The 12765-nt window shown below is 38.5% G+C and overlaps 1 protein-coding gene across 2 annotated transcripts in view; it reads right to left on the minus strand.

Annotated features, from left to right (window-relative positions):
- Window positions 1-77: 77 nt before the first annotated feature.
- Window positions 78-12765, minus strand: part of CCNT1 (cyclin T1) — a 40699-nt gene continuing 28011 nt past the window's right edge. For both annotated transcript variants that reach the window (XM_070370696.1, XM_005896369.2), the window contains one exon: window positions 78-6046. In XM_070370696.1, coding sequence (XP_070226797.1) covers window positions 4640-6046 — 1407 coding nt within the window. In that variant the 3' untranslated portion in view covers window positions 78-4639. The remainder of the gene's footprint in view (window positions 6047-12765) is intronic.

The raw sequence follows: 12765 nt of genomic DNA on the forward strand, positions 1-12765 counted from the left end.
TACCAAAACTAAGACAACTATTATCGTATCAATGAAATGACAGTTAAAGACTAACTTGAAGACTCAGCACACATAAATGATCATCAGATGAGTGTTTAACATTTATTGATGGGATGGATAAATACAGATTGAGAAACATACTTGACAGCAAAATATCAAATTGATAGCCAGACTATAAAATGTATACAATGTACTTTTTAAATTTTTAAAAACATTTTTTAAAATTTTTTACAAAGAGCCCTTACTGTAATGGTCACTTACATCTTATCATTCACATAACAACAGTAGAGATCCCAGGAGTAGCATCCAGAACTGAGGTGCCCCGAGGAAGACAGAGGCAAGAGCAGAATAATATGCTGAGAAAGGACTCTTTAGAGCAATACAAAAAAAAAAAAAAAAAAAGACAAAAATATCACCACAAAATTGTACCTGAGTGACACAGATTGGTAAAGTGTTTCATTTTTTTTTCCTTCTTTGCTCTTTGGTCTGATAAGAAAAGTTTTAGGTGTGGGGAGTAGGGTGAGGAGGTGGTCAGTTTCAAATCCAGAACCTAAGTTAACACTAAGTCAAGTCAGCTGCATTCTTTTGTGTGCTTAACCCAGCCAGCACTTCCATCTTGTAACCAAATCCAATGTGATCAACCACTAATCAGTTAAGGCCTCAGCTTTCAACTGAACAGTTCCTGATAACCTGATGGAGACATACTTGCTCTGGCTTCAATTAGCATGCTGTCAAGCATCCCTCTCCATGCTTAATATGGCAACAGAAAACCCAAGTCTTTCTCTTTTCATTCACCATGAATACACACTTAAAAACAGGAAGAGTAGACACCACTTTCAGTAAACATTCCTTTAGAGACATTAAAATGGAAGGGTCTCCCACTTAAAAATAATTCTCACTCAAGACCACTCTATCAGGCAGGATTATAGTACCAGGCTTTTTATCCCACATAGGGATAGAGAGATAAAACTGACAGTGTGATACAACATGAACATTCTTTAAACCACCAGGAACAGATACTCAGTTAAAAGCTGGGTGTTGACAAGCAGCAACACAAGAAATCTGGGGAGGCATCAGTCACTAAACGTTTAGTGGGACTGCAGAGGGCTTACTTCTCACCATGTGAAGGGTTGCATAGGCTGCTTAAATTCTCCCAACCCCAAGACAATAACATTTATATTCCAACTTAAAGATGTTGGAGAATCCTTTTTCCCTGGCATTAAGATCAAAACAGATTATCAACAAAGGAATAATCCTTTTAAAAGTTAAATCAGTTCCCAAGTTCCCACAGTCCCCTGTTTCTGTGGGAAACACAGGTATGTTTAGAATCCAACTATAATCGGCTTTTGTCCAGGAACAAAGAGGGGAATGGATTTTCAATATGGGGAATTAGGTAGCAGAGGTGAAAGTAAATCCAGCACTGATGTTACCAGGATTTTATTTTTATATTCTAATCCATTGCTGTTCCACCTGGAGATTTAATTTTTCTATCAATACTGGTGAAGCCAATAATACAGAACTATGTAAAAGGATACATTAAATGAAAACACTAAAATCATTAAAAAAGGGGGAAGCTGAGGGTCTCAGATATGGAAACACACTGATTCAAGTAAAAAGACCAGACTAATTCCTATGTATTTTCTAAACCCCAAAAGCATAACTGATACTTCAGAAGACCAATGTAGCTTTAGATTAATGCTTCACTAAAGGTAAGCAAACAGCAACACAGGTTATCTGATTAAAAGTCCTACGAACAATTCACAGATAATCGTTTTTGCCAACATGAGATTCAAGCAAAGTTTCAGGAATGAGATTTATAGAACTTGAGGCTCCAGGCCTGCTTATCACCACTTATCCTTGATAGTCTAGGTTAAAAGAGGGGGGGAAAGCCATGTTTACTAGACTAACTTTGGATGTATAAATCCTGTTTTTCACCCTTTGAAGTGGTGAGGGTAAAAGACGACACAGTGTTTAGAAACCACACAACCTCATGAAGCCTAAGTTTATGGAATTTGGACAACATGCATGCTAGTTGACAGGGACATCTGCTAACCCAAAGACAATGCAGCAAACACTTCATGCAGAGCCCATAAGGAGGCTCATAACATATGCAGAGATACAAAAGCAGACACTGCAGGTATCTTAAAACAGTATCAGGAGGCACTAATATAGAAAAGTCTCTAAACTGACCTACATCAGCAATGATCTACTAGTGCAAAGGCCAGACTATACAGCAGAAAGCAGCTTTTAGGCTCTAGTAAGCATTTTTTTCAAGGTCACTCCTGACAAAGTTCTAAGGAACTAACTACAGACTGCCATGAAGAACTGCTGAGGCCAAGTGGATATGTATGTCTGTGGTGAGGAAGTGAATGTGATTAGAAAATATGTGACATTTCATGAGAAAAACTTAAAGCTGTAAGAGACATTTTCATAATCAAATCAGTGATCATCACTTCCACAAAGATACAAAAGCAAACTAAATAACCTTTAAAGGTCAGGGAAGAAAGCTGACTCCACCAAACAAAATCTAAACGAACAGCCTAAATTTAGTAAACACATCACGCATCTACCAATTACCAAACATAACACAGAAAATATCAAGGAAAAAGAGGAAAATGTCATCTGTAAAAGTAAAGTGACATTCCAAGTCAAAAGTATTACTGGTGTATCGATCAGCAGAGAGCTCACTTTACACAGCAATAGCAGGCACTCTAGACAGTTAAAATATGCAGAGACGAAGGACACTAACTCATCTTCGGTTAAGGTTTATTGTACAAATTCCCTCCTGTATTAGGCCAGTGCATCAGCAATTCCAACTGCCTCAGTTTTCTCCCCAACCTGTTCCTGGCAAGCAGCAGCACACACAAAACTCCTATCTCCCTATGACTTTCAATGAAAAAATTCAATTTATCCATAAAGAATATTTGGTGTGAAAAAAGCTGCATTAAAATCAAGAAGACAAATTCAAATTGCATCACCTTTTCCATAGCAAAAAACACCATGAAGACTGAAGAATATCACATGAAATGATCTGTGACTTGGTGGCATTTTCAGCTGGACAACTTGGCTTAGAATTCTTTCTAGCCCCCTGAAAGATTTCTTTCAACAAAAACATTCACTCCTAAAATATGGGACAATTAAGTACCCATAAGAACAGGACTCCTGATCCATTTTTCTAAAGGACTTTTAGAAATCTCCAGAAGAACTTCTGCTTAGAATTAAAGCCACCAAAGATGGACAATCTAAACATAACAGTTATCTGTAGGCTAGGCTTGCTCACCCTCATGGCATCAGCACTGTTAAATTCGTAAGTTTCGATCTCTGAAGTCATATAGACTGCAAAAATTGAGGATGCAGCTGCTTCCCTTCAGACATACAGAAAGTCTTACATTCATAATATAATTTAAAATATAATGTCCTAAAAATTCCCAATCACAATTTTCATTGTTTTCAGTATCCTCTAGCTCCATGGCTTCTCCCAGAACTATGCTCACATATGGTCTGGGCTTCACCGAAAGGATAGCACACCCCACTTCCATTCAGGGACCCTGAGACTGCTCTCACTTGAACACTTTCCAAAAGCCCAACATGGGGGGAAAAAAAACACAATACAATTCTGTAGGGCCGAAGCCAGCCTAGCTCTCCAGCCTTCTTCCTCAATCCCATCTTTGTTCTCTATCAAAAGGAAAAAGAGGGTAAAAAAGGAAGTCTGTGTAAGAGTCCAATATCAGACTATTGGCTGCACCTGCCCAAACTAGAATTTAGAAGGCTACCTTCAATTACAACATAAAGAATAGGGGAAAATATCACACCAAATATATGCCTCTTCCTCCCTTTATGCTCAAAAAGGCCACACCGTGTTCTCCCTAGTAGACTGTCGAGAAGTAGAAATGGTGAAGGACAGGGAGGGAAAGATAAAACATGATTTTTAAACACACACACACTTAATATCACACATACCCACACTTATATACACACTTACAGGTCGAAACACTTCAAGTGGCCAGAGCCTGTCTCAGCACTCATGGCCAAAATCCTATCTTCCCAACCCACCTACACACACCCCCAACCCTCCAATCCCACCCGGAAGGACTCATTACTGTGCATCTCATACACACAGCAAAATCCCTACCCCTTCCCCAATTATATAAAAAAAAAAAAACTAAACAGATAACTTACTTTCTTTAAATTATTTTTTAAAAGTCTCTTAAAAGATTTTGATGTTTAAATACTTCCTCTCTTCTGATATATTAAACACCAAAAGGATCCACAACTGTTTGATAAAACAAACCCTCCATATTTCAGTCCTGGCAAGAAGAGGGAAGATATCAACTCTAATCAACCTAATTAGGAGGTGGAGAGGCCAAGAAGAGAGAAAGTATTCTGAATCATTCACAGCTTTAACACATTCTCACCTCTCCAATACCAGTAAAAACTATAATAAAATAGTTAAATTTCTGAGGCAGGAGACATTAACAACCAAGGCCCTCAACCATCCTCCCACCTATGTCTCAATATTAATTTATTCCCTAGTCCAACAAGGGTGACATATTTCATATGAGAAGTACTTTTCTTAGTCCAGAATCAGTAGTTTAAAAACAAATGCGTTTTTAAAGAAGCTTTTTTCTCTTCTTCTTTTTCACTTGGGAAGGGGTGGAAGCGGTGGAGGAGGTTCTGATGGTAGAGGTGGCGGCCGGGGTTTGTCTGTGTTGCCAGATCTGGAGGACATTCCACCAGCCCGTGGATTCATATATTCTCCATAAGAATGAACGTATTCAAACGCCGGGGGCTGAGTGGGCTGAACACCCTGGGCATTGAGAAGGGAGTTAAGCATATTCACAGTATCTTGATAGTCTGTGGTCTGGGGTGTATTGTGACTATTGGCCCCAGTGGAGCTTTTATCCAACTTCATGTGAGGAACTCGAGTTTTACAGCTGGGCTGTGAAAAATGAAGGCCACTTGTGTCTGAGCTATGCCCAGGCAACTGGGCCATTGTAGGAAGAGGTGGGAAGGAGAAATTTATGGAAGAGGATTTAGCACTCTTGGCGGTCTTGGTTGAATGATCATACGCCACCCCTCCAGTCTCTTCAGGGAGGGGCCTTTTACGAGAAGAACTGGAAGAGGAGAAAGAGCTAGACAAGCTGTAGGGTTTGTGTGCTAAGGTGCTTGTCTGGCTACTATGTTTTGGATCACCCAGACGTTTGTTCCCAGTACCAGCTGGAAGCTGTGAGTGAGAGTGTTTGTGTGAGTGGTGATTATGATGATGATGATGATTAGATGGGTGAGTTTTGTGCTTTTCTTTGTGCTCTCGGTTCTTTGTGACACTATCATCTACAGAATTGTGCTTATCAGCTGCAGTGTGAACTTTAATGCGCATTTTTATCTCCTCTGGTTTTATAGAGGCAGCTTTATCTCCACCTGTCATTGGGATTCTCATTTTGAGAGCTGTTTTGTCAGTTTTTTCCAGAAAAGGCCGCTCAGGGTTTTCTGAGCCCTCTATGGGCATTTTCAGAATGACCGAAGAATGGCTATCATGGTGAGACAGAAGATTCTGGGCAGCATACGCGTACTGTGACTTCACATTGGCCTCCATGTTCTCCAGTTGCCTCTTCTGGGCAGCCAACTCTTCTGCATGCTTTGCACGGTATTCTTTCAGTGATACTTTAGCTGACGGCACACTCTTACTATTCTGTTTCTGGGAAACAAACGCATTTGAACCATCCTGTTGTAAGGAATGATCAGCTCCTACAAGTGCTAAATTCTCACTCTTCCGATAACCCTGAGCAGGTTCTACCTTGAAAGGAGGGTGGGAGGACAGCCAACGCTCACTTGACAACATCTCCACGTTGCTTAAGTTGCTCTTTGAGTCTTCAGTGGCTGGAAGGGAAGGCACTGCACTTGTGGTAGAAGAAGCTGACATGCTCATTAAACCTGCGATAGTTGTATCTGAAGAGCTCTGGGAAATCATATTAAGGATTGTCTGCTCCGAAGAGTTTTCATCTGCTCCTCGGTCATCTGCTTTTGTTTTCCTGTCAGCCTGCCATGCCTAGAATAAAGCAAATAGCATTTTTTTCAATTCAAGTAATTCATCATATGGGAAAAAAACACTAAAATGAGTAGACTGTGTCTGCTGTGGCATTGGGAATTGGGCTAGCCCATAACCAGAAGGCTACTCTAACATGAGACTGATAATTATTACCATCAGGAGATTTAAAATTTTTTAAACTTCAATCAAGAATCACAAGATCGCAAAGAGGCACAATACCTAAGGTATGAAAGCAAGCCAAGTGTCCAACAACAAAAAAGAACGGATTTTAAAAATGTGGCCTGTACATACAATGAAGTATCATTTAGCCTTAAAAGAGGAGGGCAATTCTGTGAAGACAGCAGAGTAGGAAGCCTCAAGAATCTGTCTCCCACCTAAACAACAACTTCACAGGCAGGATCTTTTTGATATAACTATTTTGGAACACTGCAGTCTGCTGAAGGCTTGTAATTTCCAGGATAAGTAAGCCATGGACAAATAATTGGGTTTAATTTCCCTCAGTTTCAGCTCTCAGCCCCAGGTAGCTGTGCATCTGTTCCTATAGTACCTTTCTCACAGCTTGGGGAAGCCTGACTGGCAAATATTGGAGATCTGTGCTCTGATCGCTGACTGTTGCTTTCAATCACAGAGGTACAAACAGGCAGGAGACCACTGTTGCACCTCCCTCCATTGTTGTGATCCCCTCCTCCTCTGGCTGAAGTGAATTCCCCAGATACAAAGGGCCAACACCTTTCCTCCCCCACTTCATTTTTTCCTTTTCCCTCTTTGGGAGCCAGATATTATGGTAGAAAATTTAAAAACTACACATACAGAAATGTCTAGGAGAAGGCTCAGAAAAGAGAAGTCCATAATTTTACACATCAGGCTAATCTTCAGCACAGAGATATCCCTGAAAAATCAAGCCACCAGCCCAAATATACAAAAATAAAAAATAACAAACCCCAGGAAAGTGAGGGAATCTGATCTCCAGAGTTACCGTGTTATTAGATTCAAACATTCAATCTTCAACAACAAAAAATCACAAGGCATATAAAGAAGCAAGAAGTATAGCCCATTCGAAAGGAAAAAAAAAAAAAAAATCAACAGAAACTGTCCTGAAAAAGACCCAATGGCAAATCTACTAGGCAAAGATGTTAAAATAACTGCCTTAAAGACACTTAAGGAAACGAAGTTGAAAGTTAAGAAAACAACATGTTAACAAAATGAGATAAAGAGATTTAAAAAGAAAATAAAAATGTTTAAAGAAACTAGAAAGAAATCTTGGAGCTGAAAAGTACAATAACTGAAATGAAAAATGCACTGGAGGATTTAAAAGACAGATGAGGCAGAAAAATCAGCAAACTTGAAGACAGCACCATGGAAATTATATCAAGTCTGAGGAACCAAACGAAAAAAAAATCAGAGTACTATAACTTTAGGATGTCAAAGATAATCCCATGATAAATTCAAAGAAAACAGCCTAGAATACAAAAAACGAGCAAGAAAGTTTAACATTTTTCACTATGAAAAATCAACTAAGTACAAAAAACAGTAATGCAGGAAATGAACAAAAAGCTCTAAGGCACACAGGCATACTTGTGGAGATGCTGTGGGTTCAGTTTCAGACCATCTCAATGAAGCTAATCACAATAAACTCAGGGAATTCTCTGGTAGCTCAGTCGGTAAAGAATCTGCCTGCAGTACAGGAGACCCAGGTTCAGTCCCCAGCTTGGGAAGATACCCAGGAGAAGGAAATGGCAACCCACTCCAGTATTCTTGCCTGGAAATCCCATGGACAGAGGAGCCTGGTGGGCTACAGTCCACAGGGTAGCAAGGGTCAGACAGACTGAGCAACTAAACCACCACCACCACAATAAAGCAAGCCACAAAAAACTTCTCATTACCCAGTGCATATAAAAATTATCCTTATGTTGTTTATTAAATATGCAATGCATTATTTCTTAAAAAAAACAAAACAAAACAAAACACATACATTTATTTAAAATACCTTATTGGTAAAAAATGCTAACCATCATTTGAGTTGTGGTAGTAATATTATTACATATCACCATAACAGGAATTTCCAAAATGTAACAGACACAAAGTGAGCAAATACTGTTGGGAAAATGGCACAAACAGACCTTTTCATTGCCACAAACCTTCATTATAAAGAGTGCAATTATCTGCGAAGTGCAATAAAACTAGGTATGCCTATATAAAAAATACCATAAGTAAAAGAAGTAAGTCTCTCCTTATCTCTAATTACTTTAAGTGTAAGTGGACTAAACTCTTAAGGAAAAGACAGATTTGTAGAATGGGTAAAAACATATGCTCGAACTCCAACTTACAGTTATCTATATGCCACTGAGATCCAAAGACCCAAACAAGCAAAGTGAAAGGATGGAAAAAGAAACACAATGCAAACAGTAACCATGAGAACATGCATGGCTATTCTAAGAGCAGACAAAATAGACTTTAAATCAAAAAAGGTTTTAAGAGACAAAGAAGGGACATTATATATGTTAAAAGGCTAGGTACAGAAATAAGACACACCAGTTATAAACATTTACATACCTAGTGACAGGCCATCAAAATATATGAGGCCAAAACCTAAAAGAATTCAAGAAAAATAGACAGCTTTACAGTAATAGTTGAAGACTTCAATACCCCCTTCACAATGATTGATAGATCAGACAAGAGGATGAGGAAATAGGACTTAAATAAACTAACTAGATCCAACAAACATATACAGAACACTCTCCCCAAATGAGCAGCATACATTCTTTAAGTGCATATGAGACATTTTCCAGGACAGACCATATGTTAGGCCGCAAACTTAAGTCAAAAGATTTTAAAAGACACATATCATACTAAAAATCAAAACGAGATAAAAGTTAGTGAAAACTGGGGGGAAAAAATCACAATGGATCAAAGAAATCAAAAGGGAAATGAGAAAATACTTAAGAGAAAAAGGAAAACAAAAGTACATTTCAAAACTTAAGGGATGTAGCAAAAGTGGTGCTAAGGGAGAAATTTACAGATATAAACACACTAAAATCAGGAAACTAAAATCCCACAAGCTGTGAAACACAAAAACAAATCAACAAACATCTCAAAATAACAAACTTACAATTTAAGGAACTAGAAAAAGAACAAAGGTAGCAGAGAGAAAGATGCAATAAAGATTAGAGCAGAGAATAAAATGGAGAAAAGAAAAATAGAGAAAAATCGAAATAAAATTTGGGGACTTCCCTGGTGGTCACGTAGTTAAGAATCTGCCTGTCAATGTAGGGGACACAGGTTCAGTCCCTGGTCCAGAAAGATCCCACATGACATGGGATTAAGCCCATGCACAACAACTACTGAGCTCGGGCTCTAGAGCCCTTGACCTGTAACTACTCAGCCTGTGAGTTCCAATTCCTGAAGCCTGCACACGTAGAGCCCGTGCTCCATGACAAGAGAAGCCACCACAAGAAGGAACACCAATCCTTTTCAAACACTCCAAAAAATAAGAGGACGAATACTTCCCAACTCATTCTATGAGGTGAGCACCACCCTGATAACCAAAATCAGACTAAAACACTGTAAGAAGGGAAAACTACAGGCCAATATCCCTTAAAAACATAGATAAAAAATCTTCAACGAAATACTAGCAAAATGAATTTGACAGCCTATTTTAAAAACTACATATCATGACCAAGTGGGATTTATTCCTGGAATATAAAGACAGTTCAACATACGGAAATCAATTGATATGCTATGTCACAAAAAGTGAGACACGACTGAGCACGTACACAAGCACATCACATAAGCAGAATGAAGGGGGAAAAAAAACAATACATGATCGTCTCAATTCATGAAGAAAAAGCATTTGACAAAATTCAACACATTTTCAACATAAAAATACTCAACAACCTTGGGATATAAGCAAACTATCTAAACATAATAAAAGCCATATATAAAAAACCCAGTGAATATCATATTCAATGGTTAAAGTCTGAAAACTTTCCTTAATATCAAGAATAAGGAAAGGATGCTCACTTTCAATACACTTCTGGAAGTCCTAGCCACAGCAATCAGGCAAGAAAAAGAAAGAAAAGGCATCAAATTGGAAAAGAAGAAGTAATATTACTGGTCTGCAGATGACATGAGCTTATATGCAGAAAACCCCAAAGATTCCATCAAAAAATTATTTTCTATAATTCTATTAGAATTAATCAATGAATTAGGCAAAGTAGCAAGATAAATAAAATTCAGTTACAATTCCCTGAATGAACAGTAAACAATCTGAAAAGGAAATTATATGAAAACAATCCCATTTACAACAGCATCAAAAAGAATACTTAGAAATTACTAAGTAAAAACTTGCATGGGCTTCCCTAGTAGCTCAGACGGTAAAGCATCTGACTGCAATGCAGGAGACCCGGGTTCAATCCCTGGGTTGGGAAGATCCCCTGGAGAAAGAAATGGCAACCCATTCCAGTATCCTTGACTGGAAAATCCCATGGACAGAAGAGGCTGGTGGGCTGTACAATCCATGGGGTCACAAAGAGTCAGACACGACTCAGTGACTAACACACAAAGACTTGCACAGTGACAACTGCAGAACACTGGTGAAAGGTATTATGGAAAACATAACCAGAAACTCATCCGGTGTACTCGATCCAAACATTAACTCAAACATTAATATTGTTAAAATGTGCATACTCAAAGCAATGAATAGACTTCTGCAATCACTATCAAAATTCCAACGACATTTTTTGCAGAAATAAAAAATCCATCCTATAATTTATATGGAATCTCAAAGGACCCTGAATAGACAAAACAATCTCGAAAATGAAAAACCAAGCAGGAAGACTCACACTTCCTGATTCCCAAACTTACTACAAAGCCACAGTAATCAGAACAGTGGGGTAATGACATATAGATGAACGAAACAGAAGTCCAGAAAAAACGTTGTCATACATGGTCAAATGATTTTTGACGAGGGTGCCAAGACCATTCAATGGGGAAAGGACAGTTTTTTCAACAAATGGTGCTAGGAAAACTACACATCCACATGCAAAAGAATGAGACTGGACCCTTACCTAATACCATATACAAAAATTAACACAGATAAAGGATCCAAACTGAGATCCAAAACAGTAAAACTCATATACCTCAGAAAACCATAATCCTAAAAGACGTATGTACCCCAATGTTCAATGCAGCACTATTTATTTACAATATCCAGGACATGGAAGCAACCTAGGTGTCCATCGACAGATGAATGGATAAAAGAAATTGTGATACCTATATACAATGGAATGTTACTTAGCCACAAAAAGGAATGAATTGGAGGCAGTTAAACTGTGGTAGATGAGCGTAGAACCTGTTATACAGAATAAGTCAGAAAGAGAAAAACAAATATCATATATGAACGCATATGTATGGAATCTAGAAAAATAGTATTGATGATCCTATTTCCAGGGCAGGAACAGACACAGAGTACAGACTTGTGAACACAGAGAACTTCCCCTTGTGGGGGAAGGAGAAGGTAGGATGAATTGAGAGTAGCACTGAAATATATACATTACCACGTAGAAACAGTGACAGATTTTATTTTCTTGGGCTCCAATATCACTGCAGTTGGTGACTGTAGCCATGAAATTAAAAGATGCTTGGCTCCTTGGAAAAAAGCTATGGACAAACCTAGATAGTGTATTAAAAAGAAGAGACATCACTTTGTCAACAAAGGTCTGTATAGTCAAAGCTATGGTTTTCCCAGTAGTCAGGTACAGATCTGAGAGTTGGACCATAAAGAAGGCTGAGTACCAAAGAATTGATGCTTTTGAATTGTGGTGCTACAGAAGATTCTTCAGAGTCCCTTGGACGGCAAGGAGATCAAAGCTGTCAATCTTAAAGAAAATCAACCCTGAATATACATTAGAAGGACTGATGCTGATGCTGAAGCTCCAAAACTTTAGCCACCTGATGCAAAGAGCCAACTCAAAGGAAAAGACCAATGCTAGGAAAGATTGAAGGCACAAGGGGACGACAGAGGATGAGATGGCTGGATGGCATGAACGGACACAAGTTTGAGCAAACTCCAGGAGATAGTGAAGGACAAGGAAGCCTGGCATGCTGCAGTCCGTGGGGTTGCAAAGAGTCAGACATGACTTTGTAACTGAACAACAATGGCTGGTTCACTTATTGTAAGGCAGAAACCAACACAACACTGTAAAGCAATTATCCTCCAATTAAAAATACATATATTCAACTCTTAGAAGAAAGCAAAGAACAAAAGGTTCACAACATTGCATTTAGCAATGACTTCTTAGATATGATAGAAAAGGCCAGGTGACCACACCCCTCCCCAAAAAGGACTCCATGGGAATATTTAAATTTTGTGCATCAAAAGCCACTATCTGGAGTAAAAGGCAACACACATAGGAGAAAATATTTGTAAATTATATATCTGATAAGGGATTAGTATCCAGAATGTGCAAAGAACTCCTAAAACTCAACAACAAAAACCAAACAACCCAATCTGAAAATGGACAAAGGACTGGAGTAGACATTTCTCCAAAGAAGATACACAAATGGCCAATAAGAATATGAAAAATGTTTAACATCACTAATTATTAGGGAACTGCAAATCAAAGACCACTTCACATCCTTTAGACAGCTACTGCCAAAAAAAAAATTAACAGCAAGTGTTAACAAAGATATAAAGAAATTGGAACTCTGTGAACTGTTTG

The sequence above is a fragment of the Bos mutus genome, chromosome 5 (genome assembly GCF_027580195.1).
Source record: "Bos mutus isolate GX-2022 chromosome 5, NWIPB_WYAK_1.1, whole genome shotgun sequence".
Taxonomy (NCBI): domain Eukaryota; kingdom Metazoa; phylum Chordata; class Mammalia; order Artiodactyla; family Bovidae; genus Bos; species Bos mutus.